We start from the raw sequence: 27,436 nt of genomic DNA on the forward strand, positions 1-27,436 counted from the left end.
TAATCATTGTTGAAATTATTGAATGATATAGAGTACATGAATTTGAACCCTCTATTTATTTTATTACAAATAATATCATAAAATTGGTATCTAAAATTATTATTGATAATTATATTATCATACATTAATACGTTTAATACATCATCAGAATATTAGATGTTAAACTCACGTTAGAACATAACTATTATTTAATTATACAGAAAATTACACAATAATTGGATTCCAGTAATTATACACATAATTACTGTCTGCAATAATTTTCACGTGTCTAACAATTCTAATTATACGCATAATTATTAAACTATAATATCCTAGAACATAATAGAACAGTCAAAGTTTTTAATATAATATTCGTAGAAATTATTATTATCGCTCTTCGAAACATCTTTAAACAATTATAAGGAACGCTACTAAACCTTCAAATGCAAATTAAACAGCACAAAGCAATTTCAAATATCCTATACCCAATACAAACCCGAGACCATTAATCTAAGCAACATTTCCCACAAGAAGAAAGAAAAGAAAAAATATAAAAGATTAGGAATGGTAATAACCTGTACTAAAAATCCCATTCCCGATTCACTATATCACTTTCACGGCTTCCAATTGGAAAAAAGGAAGAGGAAGGAAGAAATGCTTGCCCTTTCCGAATGACCCTGGAAACGTTGCTGTCGCCAAAGGAACTTCCGGTACACTCTAACCACGTGGAAAAACGTGACAGGAGGGAAGGAAGGTAAACATTCTGCCTGTTGGCTACAGTTTGGCACCGGTTGACAAAGAAACGACAAGAAGAAGAAGGGCGGGAAATAGAAACGCGAAAGGGCCGCGAGCACGCAGCCACGAAAGGGTAGTCCCCGTTGGCTGGCAGTAAATCAAGCTGTTAAGAAAATGTGATATGCTTGTGAAAAAGGAACAAGGCACGGAAGACTATTCAGCATCCAAGTCCGCATGCGTAGCTGCGTTTCCGGCTCACCTCTTTGTACCGTGATTACCGGCATGTGATCACGTATTTTCCACGCTCATGTGCACACACGCTTTACCATTGAGGCCGGTGATATTTTCGTTCATGGCGCGTGTATCCGTCTTCAAAGGCGAAGGATAATGGAATTGCTGTTTCATCGGGTAAACATTTATGTAGGTATATAGAACGTTCAACGACGAAATACCTCTTGGTCCTTTAATTTTTAGAGTGACGTAGCGCTGACTGTTTCACTTATGGCACGGGCTGCGGAAGTATACTGCCCTCGGATGCTCCGCGTTCCTTTCTTCGGCTAACGATGGTGTTTACTCGGGGATAAGTAGTTTCCGTGATAGGGTCGACACCTTGATGCCGAGAGAGAGTATTTACCGCGCGAGAGTCGATCTGTATCTAACCTCCCCGATGAAACACGTTTCGAGTCCACGAGGAATCTTGGTGGGGCTAAATATTTTTTTATTGGTTAACTTGGGTAAGTGCAAGAGCCGGAATAACTATTTTGAAACAGTTTTCGTACAGAAAGAGATCAAATGAATTACTGACTCTTACGTTAGGTACTTGGCGCATATGGTCGTCAAACGTTGTCTTCCTATCGCGTACCTGGTGTACATGACCGGTAATATCGTGTTTTTCCTTCTAAATTCCTTCTCGAAAATAAAAGAAACACATAGAAGGGATAGCAATGCTATTAATACTACACTCGACATGCACGTAATTGATGCATGTCGATATTTCAATGCTAGTATCAAATGGGTATTAATTTCGTTGATGGAATTCAATGCACGAGGAAGCTTAACTGACATACGTAGTTACCTTTCTGATTCGATATTACTTCCTACAATAATGACGAATACGCCATGTTCTCTGATATGTTCATTGAAAGAAAGAACTTCTCGTTGGCTTAATATATGCTACTTCATTATTCCCACAAAATGTATTCCACGAATTGAATGCTGAACTGTTTTCGCGTTAGAGAACAAAGAACCTTTCAAGGAAATTTGAATTATTTAATGTGATACGAATTACCACTGACAATTGAAATATTAATTTTAGATAAACAGGAAAATTGGCGATTTTAAATGATTTATTTGTTTAGATGAATTATAAATTTTACTAATTTATTGTCACAAGCTTTATGTTTTTTAACTTTGTCAAATCATAGTTGAAACTATAGTAATAAACGAAGCAATTCATTTCCTGTTTTTAATTCGTATATCTCTACTATTTGTAATCAAGAAATCAATGTATTATATTCCTACATGAAATTGTTCAATGCTGTAGAATTATTCATGACTCTCTATACATATTTAAATGCATTGTTCACGTGTCTGTAGAAATGCTACCATATTGTTATTCTTGTAATAGACAGAAATTATTATGTATTTTCCATTTGAAGTCAAAGATTAGAGAGTAATACAGAACCTATTGTTATATCAATATTGTAGGATGCTATTTCGTGGAAAGAAATCGCGAATCGGCCAATGCAGATTCGGGATCTTATTTTAGAAAAACAAATTATAAATGTATGGATGAGATATTTATGACTGAGTCGAGTGCAAGCAATGAACGAAAGTCTAGGAACGCGTCCTAATGTCTGAAGTACCTGACCCACCGAGGGCGAGGTCGCGTGAAAAACGAGAGATTAACGAAGAAAGCTTGCATATGAAAAGACTTAAATTAAATTAGGATAGGATAGTGTAATATTTTAGTTTAAATAAATCTGTTTGTTATCAAAAAAGAGTCGTTGTTTATTAAACGAGCAGATCTCTGTCTGCAGAGGATTTATCTGGCATTAATCCTACGATACATCTATCATCCCACATCCAAGTCTTTTAAATTTATCACTCAAAGTAACGTTTTCATAACGTCTTTCTCGGAATGCCATGAAACGAAGCGGGATGACTTCTAGGAGCATATTTCTCGCCTGCTAATTTCAATAGCGACGGCGCATACCACGAGTGAAAATTGCGAGGAAGAAAGAAGGTGGAAGTAGGGAGCATTAAAAATAACAATGACACATAGTTCTGGACGCTCGCGGCCGGTTGTCTCAGTAAATTACAGAAATTCGCAAGAGAAGCCGTAAATACTTGGTTATCATACTTGGCGGAAGCACGGAGGGGTATTATACCTACATTCGCGTACATCGTGGCCAGAGATGGCGCCAAGCGTGGATATGGCTTCACCGTTTCCATTCATCGGACTGGATATCAAATGCAATAGTTCATGGCGCGCTTCCGACTAGGTGGTCGACCAGTCCTCGACCTCTACCTCCTAATCCAACCACCCACCGTTTCACACCGGTCTCTGGCAGATTTACAGGCGGGGGGTTTGATATCTGCATCCGAGAGTCCTGGACTAGTTCCACCTGTCCCGGATCTCTGTATACTTTCCGTCAACTTGCGCTGTCGCGAGGACACTTTCCAAGATAAATCAGCCAAATAAGCTTCTCCGCTAATCTGACGGACCTTTTGCTCCATGTTTTCGATCCTGAGATGCACGTACTACGCTTCATGATATCAACTTTGGCGTGCATCGTGTTGTGTGTTACGTGGTGTTTTCAGGTATGAGAGAGTAATGATATGATTGGTATGAGATATTCAGGCTACTGTTTTGTTAGTATAGTAGTACTGGGTTAGGTTGAGAGTGATGTTAGGAATGAATGAGTTTCGTTGGAATATAGCACATTGAATTCCAAGAGCGTATACATATACATGTACTTGCAGATACTTATTAACACACTGTTGACCGGTGACGAGTTAATACGTCATTGCACTTGCATTATCTAGTTAAATTTATGAAACCCAGGACGATATAGAATATTACGTGTGAAAGTGATTTCGAAGATTGGATTACAAAATAATACCCGCTGACATGACATAGTCTCTGTGTAAAATCGCTGGTCAACAGTTAAGTGTTAAGATTTCTTTCTTTTATAATATTTAATTTCAGTGGTTAATAAAAATATAGTAGTCTTACTAAATGTACTTTTAAATCAACTAACTCTCAAAATAAACTATTATATTTCAAGAGGATGCGTGGCGAGCTTACACTGAACTCCTAAACAAATTATCATAAATAAGAAATTTCTACAAGTATTTGTACGTATTTGACGTCGTTTTATCCACTTGTGATTTACCTAATGACATTCTAACGCATATCACAGGGATGTGTATAACGCGCCATAGTTTCCAGCATAAACGACAAGTTTCTAAACTTTCGTGACGTTTACAAGTTTAAGAGAACGTTGAAGCTTTGGTGCCAGATTATAACTTAGATATTGTCTAAAATGTGTTTGAACATGTTCAACGCGTGTACTTAGATGGAATAGCTTCACAAATTCACTTTGTAATGCATGTGTAGCGTCGTTTAAACAATCTTTATTATGTATCTTTTCTATCAACATACTTCCTATTGGACCAATTTGTTGTAAAATTCTATTCATTCCACAGCTGTCAAAACTAATAATTTTTTTCACAAAACATATCCCATATATTTACATGGAATAATTAAATGAAATTCTAATATTACAGAATTAAAAGATTCCATGCGAATTTTCGTGTCATGAATTTGAAAGCTGCAGAAAGTGTTTGAAGTTATATCAACCGTAGGAAATAAATAAATACATTATATAAATTCCTTTTACATTTTCGAAAAATATTTGAAAGGGACTAATTTGTTTTTAATCAAATCAAATGTGATTTATTAAAAAATATGGACTTTTACTGTATTTACGAAAACATACTTTAAAAAGAGTAATATTTCTCAATATTTTTGTCAAAAGCATTCCCCGGTACTAACCTAATTCTGTAAAATCAAATTTTATTTATAACCGTACAATTTCACATTTTTTTTTGTTTTTTTTTTGTTTTTGTTAAAATATATTTTTCACAATTTCTCGAGAAAGATCACGAAGTGTGCTATCCCTTTATCCTCGCATACTACAGAATCAGAATTATTACTTCACCATTCAAAAAACTCTAATTTTTTATCTAAATATCAAACTAAAATATCAGAATGTCGTCCAGCATGCGAATATTTTTTCGCAATTATGCCGCAGACTCGTTTTCGTGGCACGGAGTACCACATCGTGGCCACCGATTTTCACTCCGCGAGTCCTTCAACTTCCCCGACATCCAGAACATAGTTCGCGAGACATTCGCCTCAATTTCCACTTCTCAATTTCCGTTTCCCGTTCGAGCTTCTTGAAAGATCACTTAGCCGCCGATAGATAAGCAACCGCCGACGTCTAGGCCACAGCTTTGAATTTCTTCGGCTTTCACGAGATCGCTTTGTCGCTCCTCGTAACCGAAATTAGGCTAACCGACTAATCCAATCGTGGAATTAATTTTCGCGAATGTTCGCGAATGCAGATGGACTTGGATCGATACGATTACGAAGCATGGCCGACAGTTTTATAGCACCGTGTGAGGAGACCATCTTGGAACGTGTATCTCCGGAAGTGCGAACTGAGAACGTGGTCGATGCAGCTAAACGGAACCCGAGTTGAAGTTGTATCTTTTCTTTGAAAGGCATTCGATTGGCTTGAGTACGAAGGAATGAAAAATATGGGGGTCGAGAATGCGATTATCCGGGGTAAATTCGTACGTCTTCGCGAGAAATGTTTACTTTGGGTTATCGAATTTCGAATTTCGCGGTACTCCGTCTAGTAAGAAGTTGGGGACATTGGGTGTACCGAAGAGGGCAGGAAATTTTGGAAAATAATTCATAATATAGTGAAGATATTTTGTAACGAATTATCGTTTTAAATATAGGGACTGTGGGACTTTGATTAATTGTGGTCTTGATTATTTAAATGATGGTCATACTGTAGTTGGAAGTAGTTTCCTATCTAATTAACAATTGCAAACTGTTCGTGGAAAATAAGTAACAGACGACTGTTATGTGGATACTTATTCTTATATGTAGATGATAATGAACGAAATTAATGAATTATGATGAACTCATGACGCACATATTTTCATAACATAAATATTTGTATATGTTCATATACATGAAATTTAATTACATGTAATTATTAATTAAGGATGAATAACTTCGTCAAAATGTTTGTCCTACGCGAAATAATTCTTGTAATTTTCGTATCTAATATTGAGAATGTTTAACTGGAAGCAACACAATTTAGATTACTATATCTTTTCCTATAATTACGTAGGGTTGTTGGAAGGAGAGTTATTGTAAAACTAATAATTAAATTCAACCTCATTCTCGTACCCAGTTTTTAAGATATACCTCAGCTTTATAAGCGTTCTTACATTGGAGCACTGGCTAAATGGAAAGCAGAACTTCAAACAACTGCAACGTTCCATTCTGCATTTGTAAATACGAATTGTAAAGCCTTTCGTTTGAACATGTAAATTCCAGCGTTTTCATTCTTAATTCTCCTTTAAATAGGTTATTATTTGCTCGATATCGAATAATTTTGCATCCTCTTACTGTGGATAACAAAGTTCAAGCTGATGTTAAGAATGATAATGATATATTCATTAAATAGAGTTTAAAAGAAAATCAAAGGTATACTTAATTTATCAATCAATATTTTTAAAATATTCGAAAGAGAAACAAGGATATGTATCTTTGGTAATTCCATGATTGGTTTTGATTGATTGACAATAGATCGAATTTTTAAATTCCTTTTCAGTAACCTACATCCCTCGCTGTACAGTAACCAAATTCATCAGCTGCAAGAGGTCAAACGTATAATTTATGAAAAATTGAATACTAATCACGTACTCTGATAAACCACAAAACGAAGGAATATTCAGAAAATCAAGAATTTTAAAGGAACCTTGAGAATTTTCAGGAAATTAAGAAATATTCCAAAAACTTATAAATATTCAAGAAATTACGAAATTTCTGAACAATTCAAAAATTTTAAATGTTTCAAGGAAATCACGAAGTTTTTAAAAAATTCGAGAATTTCCCGTCAACTAAAGAATTCTTCGAAAAGTTAAGAAACTGTCGGAAGGTAACAAAAATTACAGAAACTTTTCCCAAGTATATCCAAATAACATGCAATGTCAACACGTGCTGCTGGTTTACATATGCCTGCTCGTACACGAGTAAGAAAATCGGGTTGACGTTTAAGATTGAAACGTCCTGTGCATCGAAACAGCAGTTTGAGTGGCAGAAACGAATTTTGAATCGAACCTTTCATCACAGTGGTAGACGTTTCACTTTGTTCCGTCTGCATTGAAATAAAGTTAGCAAAACCCTAACCACCGAGCGAGACGCCCCAGCCGTCCTACCCTCAACTTTCCAGGGTCGATTCGCGTTTACGGGAAACCACTCTTAAGTTGTTCGATAACTGTACCGAGCTACTTTGAAACTTGCCTCAGTTGTAACTTCATTAACGACAAGGTAAATGCTGCCCATTGGCCGGTTACATTTTCGAATATTAGGGAAAAGCCGTAGGTAAAAATGGGGAGGCGGAAATACAATTTCTTTGTCGTCGATGAAATTAAAAACGAAATTAGTGATTTTAAACGTTCTAGAATGTGAGCTTGACTCTGTGAATAGAGTCGAGTCGATTTTGCTTCGTCGAATTGATGTGATTATAATAATTTCGATACCGTAATTGCATTACTAAAAGGAAGGAAGGAAAACAGCGAAGGAGAGAATAGAGGAATAGAGTAATGGCTTTGGAAAAAAATAATCTTAATTGGCAAGTGATTTTTAAAATATTTTTGCCTGTTAAAATATTAAAAATGAATTATTTCGTAATAAATAATAGATACTATTGAAATTTATATATTTTATAATATTATTTATGACTTCGTAGCCGTAAATATATTTTATAGTTTGATTAATAACATTAGATTTGTATAATATTTTGTTAATTAGGTTTATAGTTTGATTAATAATATCGCATAGTATGACTTTTATAAAGTAGACGGGTGTTTCATTGTGTAGAATAAAATTGTTTAAAGTTTCTACAGTATCCTAAATGTTTAAAATACATTTAAGATGAAATATTGCAAGCTATTACTGTTTTATATAGTGTGTACTTACACACTACGTCTCCCTTAAGCTAAAATACTGCAGGATAAAAGCGACAATGAAACGAGAAGAGAACTACGTTCCAGGCTCTTTATCAAGCACGTCGACGCCATATTTGATTTCGTTGTACGATGGATCGTAATGTATTATTAGCAATTTTATACATTTAATTCAGTCCCATCATAAGGATACTTTTAATACTATATATATGAAAAGGTATTGAAGTAATATTAAAATTATCCTTATAGTTTTGTCTTAATATAAAGTTTCTTTTGTTAATATCGCTTTAATAGTGTTTTGTCTGAAGAATAATTTCGATATTATTTTAATAATAAAAACAAATGTATTGTACAAATAGCAAACATATGAATTATTTTTACTAGAATAAATTATTAAACCTGTGTTATATAGTTATGAAAATCCAAGATTATTTTAGAAGCATACATTTTATAAATTGAATTTACTGGCGGAAGATCCGTATCTAAATCGTAATAGAGTTTCCAACTTCGAATTCTGATCCATGGATTTACTTGAGCTTAAATAACATTAACAAACTCTTGGTTACACATTCGCCTCTACACTTTCTCAATTCTCCAGTTGCGTCTGAGCTAAACCAACTTCCCCGAATAGATATCGCTTTATTGCACTACCTTAGCCTTACACCACACAATGATATTAAACGTTAATATCGTTAAAGTCACAAATGAACGTACCACGACCATGCAGGCTATAAATGCGTTAAATTATTGAATACCAGCGACAGATTTGCATTTAGTGCCATAGTTAATTCAATATCGATATGTACGTCTAAATAATTAAGTAACTTAAAATACACGACGATTAAAAACTTTTTAAAAATATTCTTGTATATATCCCACGCTAAGTTTTCACTGTCTCATTACAAAAACGAAATAAAAAGTGAAAAATGAAACTAATAGCAGCTGAAGGAAATATATTTTACTTCAAGTAAAGACTTCAATCCTAAGCAGAATTGTCGTTGGTTATCTCATTACAAAAAGACAAAACTAACAATAGTTCAAGTGAAAATATTATATTTTAAACACACTTCAATTTATCAGGAAAACATTGAAATATTATTTGATAATAAAGAGAAATATCTTAAACAATTAAAAACGAGCGAAATAAAATTGGTCTATTTTATACAACAAATTGTCTTGGTTTAATTTCTCAAAAATTCATGAATCCTTGTAGCAACATCCAACGCTATAAAGAAAATAGCTGTTGCTTTGAAACACAATCAAACATCACTACAATTCGCGTTTCCTATAAATCCTAATAACAATATAAATCCGATAACTATATTTCTTACATCTCCAATAAATGTCACCTAGAAGTCAATATAAAACTCTTTGTATCACGTGTATGTGACGAACGCAATCGAGCAGAGGGGTTCGCAAAAGACGCCATAGCAGCCGACGAACGAAAGTTCGAAGAGTGGTGAAAAGTTGAAATAGCAACTTTGGAAATGTTTGTCGTGCATTGGTAACTTGTCATAATGACGGGGATGATAAGTTAATTATGATCTTCAAAGTGATCTACGGCTGGAGGAGCATTCGCCACGATCCCAAAGGGAATCTTCCGAAATGTCAGTACGAAATGTCATACAAGTGTAGCGTCGGTAATCCTCTTTGCCACCCATCCTTTGCGTCTTCAACAAACCCCGAGTCAAAGGTTCCTATTCGCCTTCTGGTTCTAGTTATGCACAAAAGAGTGAAGATAAAACAGAGACGATGAACTGATTCATGATTCGAATTCACGTGTGCATTGCGTGGATAACGAAATCTTAAACAACTAATGCAATTAAATGCACAAAAATTTTAGTCTCAAATTTTAATACTGTATTGGAACAGATTATCGGGACAATCAGTGAAAATTTTTAATGATTAATAAAAAATGTTAGGGAGTGTTTGTAATGTCAGAAGTTAATGGCATTTTTATTAGACGTACCGAATTATCTATATGTACTATATTAAATATGAACCTATATTTCAGGTAGGTAATATTAACGTTAAGTGAAAGCAAAAATGGCTCGTTCCAAATTTCTTGTTTCCATAAATATCGAAAATGTACAGCTATTTTCGAATTTATATAATTGCATCGATTTTTATTCATTTACACATTTAGTAGCCATATGATCGATATCTATATTTATTAACACCTATATTTTCTACAATTTTACTTGATTTACAATTCTTCAGAATGAAGATCATTCGAATAATTTACAATCTAATAATATTTTTTTATTGCAATACGAAATATTCTGATTATCGTCATTTTTAACAGTTTACATTACAAGCAGACTGTATCTCAAAGCCATAAAAATCACAATGAGTATAATAAACATAGCATTTCTATATACTGAAATTTTCAGGTAATCTTTAAAGATCACCCTATGCAAATTTATGCTGTGCAATAAAAATTCGTGAAAATTGATATATATATTAATATAATTTTGTCGAATTATCTAACTATTTCTGTCTCCTTTCCACAGTCAGCTGCATAAAAATGTCTACACGAATTTATTCCATAGCCGCATCGAGATTAAAACCGTTAGGTTCAATAACCGTCGGGAAATTTGACTAATGAAGTTCCCAGTTCCGCTAAAATCTCCATTTTCCCCCAGTATCCGGCGCCGAAGTTTCCCTCGCATTCTCTGCTCGCAATTATACACAAAGGAATAGAGATCGAACTTAGTCCGCTATATAAATACCATATCGGGACGTAGAATTCCAAGGGATTACGTTTAGAACAAATTTAGCACACATAGGCGGAGGATCCGGCGTATGAAACGACGAACGAACACTTGCTTTGAAATTTATTCCTCAGAATGTGGTCCAGATCAAACACATTTTATGAGTACGGCACGCTACGTGTTGCAACGTATGTGATATACAACGGATGAGGGTGATTCTTCGTCGAAAACTAAATAAAAAAGACCGGGCTAAATTTTTCCGGCCAGACCATTGTCTTCGAGGAAATCAATTTAAGAGATTTATAGCACACGCCGCATTCATTTTTATCCTTTGCATTCCTTTGCTGTTTCTCGCGTTTTGGGTCAAAGTTACGACCTCAAAAATGTATTACCCAATATTCTTTGTCCCTATCTCTTTCTTTACTAATTTTAGTTGACAAAATTATTAATAATTGATTTGAATTTATTAATGGTCGAGTCGGTTTCATTATATTATTTATTTTATCGATGCTAAGATTATTTTTTGGTGCATTCTTGTATTTATTTTGCAGTAAATCATATATTTAAAAGCTCAATGAAAATCAGAATGTGGTATGTTTAGCATATGTACATATTACTTTGTGTATTCAATTTATTACCCTATCTCATGCAAAATAATTTTATTTTCCTTAAAAAAATTCTGTAAAATACTTTTATATAGTCTTTAAATCTACGAAAAATATTGATTGTTGTAAATATTTTAATTAAAATATAAGGTATATTTTCTCGCCTGCACGATAGTCGTCAGTCATAACTACGATTGACGATAAAAATTTGTAGAAATGCACGTGTAAGAAAGTGATTCAAGTGCATAGTACGGACCAATATTCCACGCAGTTTGTAGTCTTATGCGCACGTTCACGGTTAACTGCTGTACGTACAGAAAAAGTCGTAAAAAATGTTATTCCAGTAAACGAGACAGTAAGGCACTACCGTCATGTATTTAATGTTTTCGCTATTTTACATCATCCTTATATCTCTCTACTTGCAATTTTACGTTACATAATTTTTTAAATTGCTTCATTCTTGCGGGCAGAATGCACGGCTTACATAAAAGCAAGCAGTTCTTGAATAATTGACACGATTATCCCCTTTTATACGTGTACATGTTTGTCGAAGTGGATTAAAAGGAAGATTATCCTCTTCTTTTTTTGTCTTTTTTTTCTTTCAAGCGAGCAGAGATATTTTGCTAATATTATTTTTATTTGTGAATGAATTTTACTTTATGCTGTTCGTAATTCGTTGAAATTTTATTTTATCATTTTGAAAAGTTTAGTATGCTTACACGAATTCGCTGCTAAAAAGTTTTACCTAATTTATGTTAATTCCTTTATTTTACTGATGAATATTTAAAAAGAAATTTCATTTTTATCATCTCGTAGAACTTCAGTCAATTTTATTTAATTTACTTATTTATTTCACTGGTAAACATGTATGAAAATATTTTATCTCCATGTCATATCGAAAAGTTTCAGTTAATTCGTATACCTCGCTTCTTAATATGTATACAAATTTTTATTTGTGTCACCAAGACCAGTTTTAATTTATATATTCTAATTTACTTAATCTACTTCCAAAATATTTTACTGTCGTAGATGCTACGCTGTTTCCTCAATTTCGATCCAGAAAGGGCCAAGTTTCGATTCATATATTTTTACCTGATGCAGATTTCTTCGTAAATCGCGATGACAAATGATGCGTTAAAATGACAGAAACAAGGTTGTACAAGTAATATCAAATGTTACTTCCAACGCAGCCATAGAATGACTGTAACGGGTTTAATCTCGTTATGGCTTTCCGCTACAAAGGTAAAAATAAGTTATATGGTCTCATATATTTTGTCCGTAATATGCACAGTTCCCTGGTGTTTGCGCCGACCCAACTTCCATTATCACTTCTAAGTATTCTTCACGTATTAATTCAAAAATTCGAAATGAGAGCAGTGAAGCTAAACCCAACTTCAACCGAGTATTCCAACACAACAATTTGAATACAGGTTTCCTCGGATTTAAGGTGCCAATCTTTGGCAATAAAACTCGGTACTTTTCGTGGATACAAATGAAAAGAGTATATAAACTATTATATTTCGTATATTTGTTTATAAATTTTATAATGAACAACCTATTATGATCTGCAATAAATAATCTGTGGATTTTCAAACCGAAGCAATCCTTAACCCATTGCATATAATGACACATTAATTAAGATTATATGACCAGCCTTAAGATGGTAAATACCTACATATCAAAATCCAACAAAATTTTGTTTATTTCAAAGAATACTACTGTTTCGAATTAAAAATATTGATAAGGTTTGGCCAACCTAATGTATTTATATAATTTTTAATTTTTATTCGAAATACATCGAGTACTCTGATAAAATTCGGCATCTTGATCCTGGAACACCCTGTATATGTTTAATCTTACAATTAGTTCGATTACGACTAAGCTACTTTTAATTCCAACTATTATGACACGAATTATACTGTCATTTGCATAGGAAAATGGGTATTAGACAACGAAGCAATGGCTTCTTCAATCTTCCGCCTACTTTATACATTTCCTGCCCTATTCCCTTTATCTCTTCAATGAACATTGCTTCGTTTCGCTTATACGCCATTCTAGAAGGGATAAAGATCAGCTAATTTCTCCGTTAATGTTCGATCTAAATGCATATTTGTCCCACAGGACTGGAAACAAAGTTCCACTGCATCCGTAATTACCATTGCTTCGGAATTTATCCTTTTTCTGCGTTCCTACGATAATTACGATTTGAGTAACCATGTTCTGTGACAACGAACGAGCACTGCGGAACGATGAAATTTCCACGAAATTTCCTACACTTATTCCTCGAAATACTATATATTAGGAGAAATAGAAATTTAAAACGAGAAACTTTTTATATCAGAGGAACGAGAGAAACAGAGATGTGAAAAGAAAGAAAACTTAAAAGAAGAATTTAATGGGAGAAGAAATTCGAGAGAAGAAGAAACCTTCTAAGATAAAATTCTCTTGCTTCCACTATTGCGCGAGCAATCACTGTCTTCTGATACAGTAATTTCAGATCAATTTTCAAACCGCCAATTTAATATTTTATAATTACTCTTTCGAATTTATGAATTTTTTAATTCGTCATTTTAGGGACAGGTAATTCTGAAGTATTATGCACGTGTTCGTACACTGCGGAAAGCAAAGTTTTCGAATGGTATCAAGAATAACTTATGGGCAATAAGGAAATCCAATATGGCCGCTGAAGATGGCGCGATTCGTTTGGCAATACGAATCTAGAGATAGCGTGGGTGCACGCGATATTGGAGAACACGCAGTTGCACGTGGTTGCCTTCGAAATTGGCATATCATTGCCAGCTACACGTTTCAATGTTTAACATACAAGCTGTTCCGTTTTCAATCGTTTTTCCTTCTTTATTCGCGAATTCCTTCACGTTCGAAGCAATTGCAACGTCAGCGTGAAGGAACGAAATGTTTCCAATGTTGTCGATACACGTATCCCAGGATACATTTAAAAATTCCTGCTTTCATCAGTCACGGCCATTTTGTGAAAGTGAAATGTGAAATGTGAAATTGCTGCAATCTTTGTTTACTATTAGACGAATTTCCTCTTCTCTTTCTTTTATTCATTTTACACTTGTTTCCTAATTATTTTTCCGATTCTTTTCTATTTATTTCTGTTCTAGGCATTTTAAGTATCATCGTATCGTCATTGGACATCATTGAACATCGTGGGATGCGTGCACATCGTAGTTCCAAGTTACCATAAGATAGATTCTAGGTCAAGTTCATTGCGCGCGCTTTCCGTACCAAGGTATGCTATCTAACTTGGAGCGAAATATAAAAATACTCGATCCTTCTCCTCTCATTCCTCTCGTTTACAGAATAGGACATAATTGTCCTCACGATAATCGCGATCGTTCGTGAGATCCGACTAATCTACGCGACGCACCCCCGTTATTTGACAACTTCATGCGCAGCACCCTCTCGATCAGGCCTAACCTAAATCCAGTCATTGCTAACCTCACCGTGTCTCACTCGTGAACTAAACTCTCGTCACTGAACCGATGAAACTTCCTGTAAGCAACTATTCCTCAAAACAGATGACGTGAACAACCCAAAATGGTCGCCAAATAATTGCAAACACAAACGACTCTCGCTTCGGAACCCAAGCCTGATCCTTCGACCTAACCAGAAGTCTGATCCGCGATCCTTAAACGAAATTCAAACAGGTATCAGACGTCCAAGACGTTTACTCTCATCGTCACCATTGGAGCGTACCACGATCACGGTATTAATCTTCCGTTCATCGCGTGCCACGTCAAAGCGTTCAACGAATCCTCGGTAATTTTTTTGTTTCGCCTGGCTGCGCCTCAATCGCTTGGAAATTAGCGAGTTGAATTACGCGCTCACGAGGCGAACCTCTCGACGTTACGTAAAACTCGCCTTACAGTCCGGCGGAGCTTACTCGGCCCAAAGAAACTCGTTGCAGCAAACTTTCGAGTTCGTTAGCAACCGGCATCCTGGTTACATTCTACGAGTTTGCGCGGTCTATGTCTCGGTGTCCCGTTAATGACTATAATATTGATAAATTTCCCTGGTTTTTGCGGCAGTAGTTTTTAGAATGAAAAGAAGCTTCGAACTGCAAGTCGGGTTACGAGGGTATTCGGGCAATTTGCTGGTGATCGATGTTTTTCTTACACTAGCCTTATAAGAAATTGGATTTCTGAGAGTGAATGGAACCACGCTAGGTACGTCTCTATATTTCAATCGTGTTCCTTGGATAATTATAGGGGTGCATTATGTAAAATAATAGTGGAAAGAGAATTGTAACAAATGATAACAAAAATCAATATTTCAATTCGAATAGAGAAAAGAAAAATCTCATTAACTCCTTTAATATTTCCACGAAGACAATGAGTACTTCGATTCGCTATATCAAGTTCCAATTTACATCTCATCTATCTTACAAGGAACCATATTCAACTCGTACAGGCCGAATTTGATGAAATTTATGTGAAAGAGTTCTCAAAAAAATATTTGCCACGTACAATTTTGTATCGACCATCGTTCATATCGAAAGGATGAAATCAGCCCTCAAAGATTGCGGTTGGAATGAAATTCTTCGGAATACCTCGAGAACTGAAAGGGTTAGAATAAAATATTTATTTGCAAAATACATGTTTTTACACGGGGAATGTAGCCATGTAGAAATAATTAAGAAAAATTAAATTTGCTTAAATAATATATCAAAAATTCGACTTTTTCTATCGTTTATCGTACCAAATGTTAATTCATTTTCATGCAAATGAGTACAAGTGTTCTATAGATCAAAATAGGGAATACGTATTTTTGGTCCATTGTTAGTATTACATTTTCTGCGGGAAATTACTCGATCCGCACAGTCGCCGCTTCATTCACTTCCATCGACTCTCCTTCGAACTCGAAACGACGAAAAGGAATAATAAACAAAAGTCGATCCATCTTCAAAGACCTCGATCCTTCGTTATCCTTCGTCGAGGAACCTTGAGGAAAAATGAACAGGATAAACTCACCTGCAACGATTGATCAGGAGCTTACTCGAAAGCGATAATCGGAAAGTACACAGATCTGAGTCGACCTGGAACGATTTTAAACGGTGATCGAGTTAATAGCTTGCGGGTTCAGCCGAGAGAGGTAGTTGTCATTATATAACAGAGCACGATAGATCGAGCTAGAGAAATGGTTGAATTGAGTGAGAGAGCCTCGGATTAACAGATGCATCAGTGATTACAGAGAGCCATGATTAATCCGTGGCCCGAAAACCGATGAGTCGAATGGCCTTCGGGGTGAACCAGAACGAAGACGATGTTTGCAAATACGGATTGATTTGGGGCAATCTGATGCGATGTGAACCGACAACAGGATCGGCCCAGATTTAGATCGATCCAGACTACAATCGACTAGAAGCGAATTAACCAAATATCTGTGAAAAAATAGTAATCGGTGGGTGGTACAAGAAACGATTCATTCGAGGGGAGGAAATACGATTTCTTGTCTGCAATCGAATAATTAGGGATAGAAAACGATTGGTACAAAAAGTCAATCTTTTTGGGAAAAAAAACGTGGTTTTTTTCTGCAATTGAATTGTGTAGGATTGTTATTGGTATGGACAGAAATAAAATGTATTAGGAACAAATTAATCAGATATTGAGAAAAAAATTGCGTTCAAGGATTAATGCAGAAAATAATTCGTTTTAATACAAAATGCAGTTTGTTTTCTGGAATTCAATTGTCTATAGCGATAATCGATTAGAAAGAAGTGAAGTAAGCAATGTAGAAAAAATGGCGTCCAGCACTTGGTGCAAAAAACGATTCGACTTTTTCTCTGCAATTGAATGATTTATAGCCGTGATTGAATTGAGAAAAACAAGAGAAAACGGAGAAAAATAAAGAGGAGAAATGAAAGAAACGATTTGTGACTGTAATATAGCGTAATACGTTTGCAGAGTAAAATTGGATAAAGAATTTTTTTGGAATTACTGGTGGAACGCTTGTTCTAATTCATTGGCTTCTAAGTTATCGATAGTGGTGAACATTGTAACACGGGGAAAGCATTTACCGGGTTACCCAGAAAATTTATGGGTTTAATTAGCGAAAGTGTAAGTAATAAATCATTGTATGAAATTTTTTCTCAATATTGTGAAAAGAGTAATGCGGGAGAAAATTTTAACACGGATCAGCGACGTTTAGATCGAATTCGCAACTTTTAAATACAGTATTAAATCTTTTGAGAAGAATATTAGCATTCTAGCGTGTCTAAATAGCTATGTTAAAATCTTGAACACGCAATTTTCTTCCTTACAACGAATTATTTATATCTAAAACGCAAATAATTTATAAATCGTGGGAAAGCAATACTCATCATCTCACAAATAAATCAATATCCGAAAACTGACCTATCGATTAGATTGGCCAGTCCTAGAAGAAAGCAACGCGAGGCTAAATGCGAACCAAAGGGGTGGCAGTTTCAAGAGGAAGCGAGTTCAAATGGCAAACCATTAGCAAACGATAAGCAAACGGTAACCAAGAAACCAACTTCCTGCATGCTAGCTATACATTCTTGAATTAAGATCGTAGTTAGCGCTCTCCATTCACTGAACGTTCTGGCCCAAAGGCAACCCTAAACTTGGCAATTAAAATTCAAAGCACGATGATACCTCTCCGGCAGAACGTAAACCTCGGGAAAAGCTATGGCCAGCCGGTTGCCTATAATATCACGGTGTAGTATAATAACAAAGTCTTCTTGGACCACGAACACCGGCACTTATACCACTAATAATGCATACATGTGCTCGACGTCTTTGAGGAAACGCTGCGTTACCTGTGTGTTGGTTTCGAGACTTTGTCTCTCATTGTTCCCGTTTCTGTTTCTGCTTTTGTTTCAGCGTGGGCGAGGTATAGAATAAACCTAAGGTTGTATGAATTTTCCTGGCTCGACTTTGACTAGCTCACCGATTTGGAAGTTTAAGACTGATCGTAGAATCCTCTGATGATGAACGACACTAACTAGCCACTTAATTCGAGATCAAATTATTTTATAAATGGTTTCGACATTTTCTGACGAACGATTACGTACATCGATACGATAAATAGCTGCTTATGAGCGCACTGTTGGAAAACACGGTGTTAGGGAAAGGGAGTTATTTGGATGTACGCATTGAAGCCCTTTCGCTAGATGAAATCAAAATTTTGTTCCATTTCAAACGCATGAATTGCACTCAAACCATTGTATGAATGCGTTTTCGCGTGATTGGGGAGAAAAATGCATGCAGGTAGAATCCAATCTGAAACGTATTCTGCCGCATTCGAGAGTGAAAAGTTCAAAAATCTCACAATGTTGACACTGAAAACATTTAAAGCAATTATTTCACGGATAGAAGAATCACGACTGAATCAGTTATAAATACGATGTCCTATTGTACGATTATTTATCGTACCGACTGACCACTACTTCCATGCCATAATTGATTCTGGTGCATTAATTAAGATTCAAATGAAAATTTAGAATCGAAGTTTAATTTCAATAGTTTTATAAATATTTTTCGATTACAATCTTATTTTCATATTTCTAAAACCAAAAATTAAATTTTGATTTTGAAATTGAAATGTAATTTTAATAGTTAAATAAATATTACATTTAGCAGTGAGATATAATATTAGTAACTTCGTAAATTTATTTAAGAAAAAAGTATTACTTTAGTAGTTATGCGAATATCGAAATTAGGATTGAAACATAATTTTTGTAACTTTATAATTCAATATTTTGTATACTTAAATATAATTTTGAGACTAAAATGTAATTTTAATACTTGTAGGGATATTAAAGTTAGGATTAATGTAATATAATTTTCGTACATAAATAAAAATTAAATTTAGAATTAAAATAAAAAAGAAATAATAAACTCTTGCACACTGGTATGACTGAAGAATTTTGTTCCATTAAAGAAGTTCAGAATTTCATGTCTGCACTGTTATTTCATTCCTTCTAAACAAAATTCTTTTCATTCTGGATATTTATGAGGAGAGCATAAATAACCAACCTAAGTACCCGAATAAATATTAATGCTATGGAAATGAGAATGGATTTTTGCTACGAAAAAGGGTGCCAACAACTTATGGACCTTTATTCTATTTTTAATCCGACATTTGTATTTTTGTCACAAATTTGGCACTCGCGAGTAAATTTTGCGAGCTCGATAATCATCGGGTGCCACCAATTACAATTTAGCTGTCATAATATATGTTACGATTAATTTATACCTCGTTACGTTGAAATCATGCTTCATAATTCTCCAACGTACTGTGCATCTCTAACGCGTACGATCATGATTTCCCGTAGCAAAAATATGGAACATTTTGCTGCATATGCAAGAGAAAAATCTCACGTTAACTCCAGTCAAAACCTTGTTCGCGTATTTTAAATCCTCTCATATCGAAATCGTGTCGTGAATGTTTCAGAGAGAATACTTAAATTCACATATTTAAAGTGTCGTATTGCAGATCATCTTCATAATACGATCAGTATTAATGGATCAATTTAACTGTTCATAATTGCAAAATTTTCATAATTTTACACGATGTATTAATTATATTTGTACAAATTATCGAAATAAAATGCTATTTTTGTTTGATGAAAATATTTCTTCAATGTATTATTCATATGGAACACCAACACCACGGGACGTTATTTCAACTTCCCTTTTTATTTTCGAAAATATAAAATCTGACCACACACATAATGTTTAGAATAAAAATTTTATTTCTATAATCCGTGTTGTATGCTGTATGATAAAACGATCCTCATATTTAGGGAGGAGATATAAAAGTACATGGAACGCCATATTGTACTATGAATTTTTATTCTGAATTACACTGAATTCTCATTTCCTACAAAAATTATTTAGCCCTCTGATAATGTTAATCCATAATTGAAATAACCCATTTAGAAGAAAAAATTTTTAACGTTAAAAGCATTCAACATGCGCGACACACATGTTAAAGCACACAAAATATATCTTTAATTCTCTACAACGGTGTATCGTTAGAAAATTTCATATTCATTCATCTATAATCCTCAAAAATTATTTTATATTCTTTTATATTATACTTTCTAATTATCTGTACTTATATCCTCGATTTCCTTTTACTGTTACATCACTGTTTCATTAATAATCAATTATTAATTCTTCCATTATAATTACAAATTTCAAAGTACCCTAATCTTTCAAGTATTTGGAAATCAATATAAAAGAGATTCCAAATTTTCGAATTACCTTATATCCCATATAAGTCAAAACGAAAATAAATTTTTTAGCTTACCCTGTTTGCTTCAAGCACCAAATTACCAATTTATGTATAAAATGGTATTTTATTAGTATCTTTTATTTAATGTACTTCTATAAAAATTCGATATAAAGGTATAATTTGGTATCAAAATAAACGAGCTCCCAAACCTGAATAGAATTTTGGTTATCAGATTAAATTTCGAGATAGGGATAAGTCAGAAATTTAGACGATTTTTGGTTAATTTGAAAGTATAATTTGGACCCCCAGTTTGGTTTGTTTGGTTTGAGCATTTCTAACACGGTGCACGATGATTCGTGAATTGAAATAATTTTACAATCTACAATGGTTAATATCGTATGACAACGTTGTTGCAATCCCTTTTGTACAGTTGGACCTTCGTTGTAACTGACTTACCCTTCACGCCAGATGCTTTGAAGCTGACTAATATGATCTCCAGCTGTTTCAACTAGTTTCACATATTGCACGAAAGCTCCATCATCGCGTTTCCACGTTTAAAAGAGACACGTTAAGTTCATGCTACGAAATGAGTGTAGAAACGAATTAAGTTGCTACATAAGTTCTATCCGTTAAAATACGACCTTCGTAAATTCGATTTTGCAAAATTTATGCTTACTTCGAGCTTACTTGTAATATACGCTTGAAAATTTCGTCACAGAAATCGCTAAATTTATCATTTGAGAAAAGAAATTCCCACGATCACGAGATTAATTTCTAGAGAATAATTTTTAGGTGTAATGCTGAAACAATTTCGGTTCAAAATTTACTCCTCCATCGTGGAATATTATTCTACTTGTGTTTAAATTGACGTGACACGTTTGTCACGAAAATACGTCTAATATTTTCCGAACTGATCGGAAAAGATAAAAATCAGTTGGTGTCACACCTAGGGAGTATGGTAGACGAGGAATAAGTTTTCACTGCAGTTTCGATATTTTTATTTCCGTGTTACTGTCGCACGTGTGGTTCTAGTTACCGTGGAGACGCGCGACACCTTTTCGATTCGCAAGGGATGGTCTTTTAATTTGCGGATCTTGATACAGTCTTTCGAGTTCCTAACAAGTTCTGATATAAATCAAGACTGACAGTTCAATTTAGATCGGGTAATTCTTAATAAACGATTCCACTTTAGCTGCACCAGAAATTTCCCTTGACATCCTTCAAAGATAATCAAAATGTCCTTCGTACTTTTATATTACACCTATCTACTAAATTTATTAATTCTCAATATTAACCGAAGGATAACTCGATAATTAAGTTATATTTTAATTTTAATTTTCATTCACCGGACTACGTAATTCCACTTGACCAAAAAGTAACTCGATAATTAACCTTCACAAATTCCCTACAGATTTGCAGAAAAAATTTCGACAAGGAAAAGAAAGAAGGAAAAATACATTGTAAAGAACACGTAGCACAGTTAATTCAACTTTCATACCATGGAACACGTCACGCATAATATTCAGACGTCGATTTCATTGATCATCGCGAGGAAGCGAGGCGCTGAATGGCGTGAGAAGATCAGCCGATGGAAAGATATCGAAAAGTATTCATCGAGTCGCGTGGCATGAAATTCAAATGGATATATTTACAAAGGCTAGCAGTCTAACCTGCAACCGGCATTACATTCTTTTGGTCGAGGGGAATAGGTTATCGTGGATGAGAGGTGGAGAGGGATGAGACATTGGAAAGGGTTGCATGAGTCGGGTTGGAATAATCGTGCCGTTTATAAGCTGCTAGTGCGTCCCTCAGACTTCCGGTTATGCATTAAGATGACGGATAACGGCTGCAACTATGCCGGAGATCTGCCAGTATCACGATCTAGAGATAACGACGCTTCTCCGGCATCGTTTCGTCAATTTACCTATAGTACCTAACGAACATGTTAATGGTGCGACCATAACGTTGCGAATGGCAGCGATTTCGTAGTAGAATCTCTATTGTTCGAATTAATTGGGAGACAAAATGTTGACATCAAAGAATTTTTATATAATAAAACTATAGATTAGTATCCAGTCTTATTAGCTTGGCCAAGAAACAGCATTGGTATCTCGATTATAAATTTTTACTGAATTTTGATCCATAACTTTTCACCATTTTAAGCATAATTGTATAATTCTAATTAACTTTTAATTGACGTTAGTATATTTTGTAAGCTGAGGAAACTACCTCATACAGAATGGATAGAAAGTATCACATACTCCTAGAATTCGATGCTATTCGTTGGCCAGCCTAATATTCTTCATATTTTTTATGCTCCTTTGTTTCAGATGATTAATATCAAGTTACATGATTATGGATGCGGATTATTGGATTTATGCTAGCACAATTCGTGATATACTTGGATGAAAGGTAGCCGAAGCTCTAATTGTCACGAGTAGAAAAATTTATTATCCCTAGAAGCATTAATTTCTTCAAAGAAGCATCCAAATAATCGAATTCGATGCTTCGTATCATTCGCGTCGAAACGTGATGTTTTAATTATAATTGAATACAATTCAATTTATTATTCGATGACCTACCACGTTTCACGCGAAACGATTACACCGGTATATACCAGAAATATCGACATCATTATAGGATCAATTCGATACACTTCACGTCCAAATCCTCAATCGCGATATTCGAATTGAAACACGGTCGTGGCCAATCACGGGACAAAGAAGAAAAGGGGAAACTAAAACGGAGGGATGGAAAACAAGGAAAAACAAGTATTCAACGGGTCAAACGTTCCTCAGAACGAAGTTTTCCTTAAATTAACTGAACCTCTTTTACAGCATGGCCGGCGCGTCTGACGCTTTATAGCGTTACCAAAGGAAGCCGAGCATTCGTAATTTTTCATCCGGACTCTGCTTTCGCCGAACGCGATTCATCGCTGAGAAACTTTTTCTTGTCCCTTTAGAATAAAGGCAATTAACGTTTTATGTCGAAAGCCGATGTCGCTTTTAAACAGGAACCATCCGGATTCTTCGCGAAGCGTAATTGTTTCTGTATCTTCGGCCGCCGAAGAGCATGGCAGTGCAGGCTGCCATGCTGTCAGGAGACGGAACGAATCGCCCGAAGGAACGGCAAGAAATCGAGGAGACCTGGGGTAATGGATCTCGGCGATTTCCTTGATATTTCATCCCGCTTTAATTGAAGTCCATTACTTAAAACCGGCAACTGATATTTTCAGACGTAACCAGGGCTCCTGCCTATCCAGCGGAGAGCGAGGACAGGTATTACTAAAAGTACTCGCGACCAAAAAGGAATCTAGAGCATAGACATCTAGAAAGGTTGTTTAACCCGTTGACCTCGTTAAACGACCACGAAAAAGTTAAGTGAATTTCTCTCTGTTTCTTCGTCTCTCCATTCCACCGCCAGCCTACCCTTCTTCCCTGCTCAGCCCTTGATCCCTCTATCTCTGGTCATCTCTCGAGCTTCAAGGATCAGCCTCTTACCCGGTAGAGCGGAACAGTTAGTTAATTAATTAGCAAAATTACGCGGACGAATGAAAATGGATATACCTGGCAGTGGTGGTGAGACAGAGGTGGATTTTATTCGGTCTGTACGCGTGTAATTTCAGCGAAAGGGCAAGAGGGCGAGAGAGAAGTGGCTGGAACGAAAATGTTCCTAGGCAATAATGGCTGCTCCGTAGCTGCTAATTAGAGGATGAGGAACCAAGGGCAAGAATGCAATCTCGATGGAAGCCAATAAGATTCGAGTGTTTGCCGTTTCGAGAACGCAGCTCGCGTCGATCTTAGCTAATTTGAGTCGAGCTGAGGCTGCCAATCCGAATTTACGCCGATCTATAAATTACGGATCTTTGAATATCTTTGCCGATGATAGCTTGCCACCGCCATTAACGCGTCTGAGGAGCTCGACTTTGACGGAGTTGCAGTTCCCGCTTGATTTCCATAGGCGCTTCAAACTTGGATTACTCTTTGCTAAATTATGGAACTTTAGCTGCATTGTTGCGCGGCTCTTTCTTATTTTACCGGCCGCTACAAGTTTTACGTGGAACAATTCGGCAGGTACGAGTCAGATACGGGGAGAAAGAGAATTCCACCGAATGGTCCAAGAAAATTTAAGAGGTTTGCGAAGTTTCGTTCATCTCCGGAAGGTTAATATCGATTGTTGACTGGGTTGGGTAGTTATGAAACGAATTGTACGAAATATTGGTCTAAATGATAGGTTATTTTATCTTTGCATTGCTTCGTTATTTGAAAATATTATTTTACGATTTTATCATTTTGTTTACCTTATAAGATTATCTTAATTTTGTATGATTACATACATATATATATTTATTTGTCACACACATTGTCAGACTCTCGAAAGTACTCGAACAATCGAGGTGACAATTTTGTCAGACGCTCTGTATATGCTATTTCATTTTTATATTATTTAAATGTTATCTGAAACTGTTTTCTTTATAATATCATTTTAATCAGATGTACAAGTTACGTTATCTTTAAATTACTTTCATTATATTTTCTTAAATGTTATTTGAAAGAATTATTTTAGCACATATTACTATATAATTTTGAAGTATTATTTTAATTATATATGTATATGTACGAGTCATTCTATTTTACATTTATTACCATGACGAAAATCTCGTTTGAAATAGCATTTGAAATAGCATTTGAAATATCACTTGGAAATATGTATATGTATGAAAATATTATTATTCCGTTCGTGGAAATAATTTTTGATAAAACAGGAGAGAAGAGAAGAACCGGGTAAATCTGATCATGAAGTATGGTTAAGTCACTTCTTTCACGCGCAGCTCTTTTAAGTATAATTAATCAAGTCAACGAAGCAGTGTAATTACCCTGTTTACACTTTTTCAGCCGGGGGTTCGTTAATAAAAGTTTTTTGTCGACTCTTCCGCATTATCAGCGGAAACTGTCCTGCCGTTTAAGGTAACTTATGGCAATTTAGATACCTGTTATCGTGAAGGACATACGCAGGGACGAAATGACCGCCCAGAAATTTCACGGTAATTTCTCCCCTACGACATCATGAATTATTCGCCGAAGCTTGCTACATAATGTACATACAATGGAGAATAAGAAGAAAAAAAAAAAGAAAACAAGGTTCTGTACAAATTTTAATGCGGGTGTTATTCAATTCGAGAAATTCAAACGACGCAATTTTCGTAGATTAGGTGTAAAAAGATATTTTGTACAAGTGATTAAATAATTTATAATTCCTTTGAAAAATAGCTGGAGAATTCTATGGCAATTCATACATTAATAATTATTAGTATGTCATCGTTGTTAAATATAAAATTATGTAACAGATAAACGTTGCCTCGAGAGGCAAAAATTGTATATAAGAAACACGAATAAAGAAATATAGCATCGTACTAACGACTCTCATTCATCGCTAATGATCTCGCAGAAAGAAAATATTTATTTTTTCATTATTTTTGTCCATAACCCTGCATTCAATTTACAATTTGTTAGAATAAATACTTAATCATTTTTTTAGCATTTTGTTCGATTAGTATGTTGATATTTTTTGAATAGACCGTATCTGGATACAGACTACTGTTTATTTTGGAATCGAATTTAGTGTCAATTGTTTTAGAAAAAGGTAATCTAATAAATGAAACTTAGAATTATACATGCTGGATGAAAATAATTTTAATTCCAATACGTGGAAAGAGGGATATATAAAATTAATGCTGAGATTATTAGAATCAGTAGCAGAATAATAAATTCTTGCGTAAATTAATAAATCTCACGAAATAATCATTCGATGCGGTAATTAACCAACTGTTGCTTGTTTTCTAATTAATAATGTATAATATCAATGAAGTATCGTAATTTGCATATACTTTAGATCTTTTCAATTCAATCGGTCAGGTATGTGAAATATATATGAGAGGAACTAATTGTATTTATGACTCACTTTGTATTCACCTAAATCTTGAACCAAGCAAGACAAAATTGCTTCCCTTCCAACTGGTGCAGTGACATTGGCAATTGGTTCCTTGAAATTGGGTCCTGAAACAGAAAAAAGGGAATGAATAATACGTTTCGTGTGTAGCGTTACTTTCCATTAAAAAGATATAATATGGAAATCTTCAAATTTAGTTTCAGTAATAAATTTTGTTTATTTACTTTTCATTTGCACAGTTTATTGCATCTGAACAGTAATATTTTATCTAATATTTAATGCAAATATGTTTTCATATATACAATTTATTTTTACCTAAACAGTGATGTTTTATCTAATATTTTATATATAAAATTTTTCTTTCATCTACGCAGTTTACTTTTATCTAAACAGGAAGAGTTAACAAAATTATTTGCATAGCTTGATGTAACCTATGCTTTCCCTGTTTCTACAATAATGTTGCAATCAACAATAAATAATAATTTTTCCATTAAACAATTTTATTTATAATTTACTAAAAATTATGTTTTCATGGGCGAAAAATTAATACACAATAAAAAAATAAATGGAAAAAGCTATCATAACTCATGATCGGGAATTGAACCCTAGTCCTGTGGGGTAAGAACTTTCTGACGTTGCCGTTAGGCTACAATGGTACTTTGTAAACATTGATAAATATTCAGGAGAAATGTGTAGTTGAGAATAATAAAGCTTTAAGCATAAATATTTCAAAAACTATTGAGTAGTTGCCCTTATAATGGTACATTTTCTTGAACTGGCTGACTGAATCTACAAATCTGCAAAGTTTAAAATAAATCAATGACATGAAGGACTTGCATTCTCCTTTTTAAATTTAATTTTCTACATTTATGGCATTCAATTTGGTACACATCACAATCTTCCTCATCTCCTTTTCCAGTTTGACTTCACATATCAGTCTATATATCC

The 27,436-nt window shown here is 34.7% G+C and overlaps 1 protein-coding gene across 1 annotated transcript in view; it reads right to left on the bottom strand.

Moving 5' to 3' along the window:
* Positions 1-26,719, bottom strand: part of LOC108548330 (Dpr-interacting protein epsilon) — a 95,086-nt gene extending 68,367 nt beyond the window's left edge. The window contains exons 1-2 of the mRNA XM_017901196.1: positions 26,713-26,719; positions 26,501-26,643 (exon numbers count right to left, since the gene is read on the bottom strand). Of these exons, the coding sequence (XP_017756685.1) occupies positions 26,501-26,643; positions 26,713-26,719 (150 nt within the window). The remainder of the gene's footprint in view (positions 1-26,500; positions 26,644-26,712) is intronic.
* Between the last annotated feature and the right edge of the window lie 717 nt (positions 26,720-27,436).

This window comes from Eufriesea mexicana, unplaced genomic scaffold, assembly GCF_001483705.2.
Source record: "Eufriesea mexicana isolate 0111107269 unplaced genomic scaffold, ASM148370v2 scaffold1553, whole genome shotgun sequence".
In the NCBI taxonomy this organism is placed as follows: domain Eukaryota; kingdom Metazoa; phylum Arthropoda; class Insecta; order Hymenoptera; family Apidae; genus Eufriesea; species Eufriesea mexicana.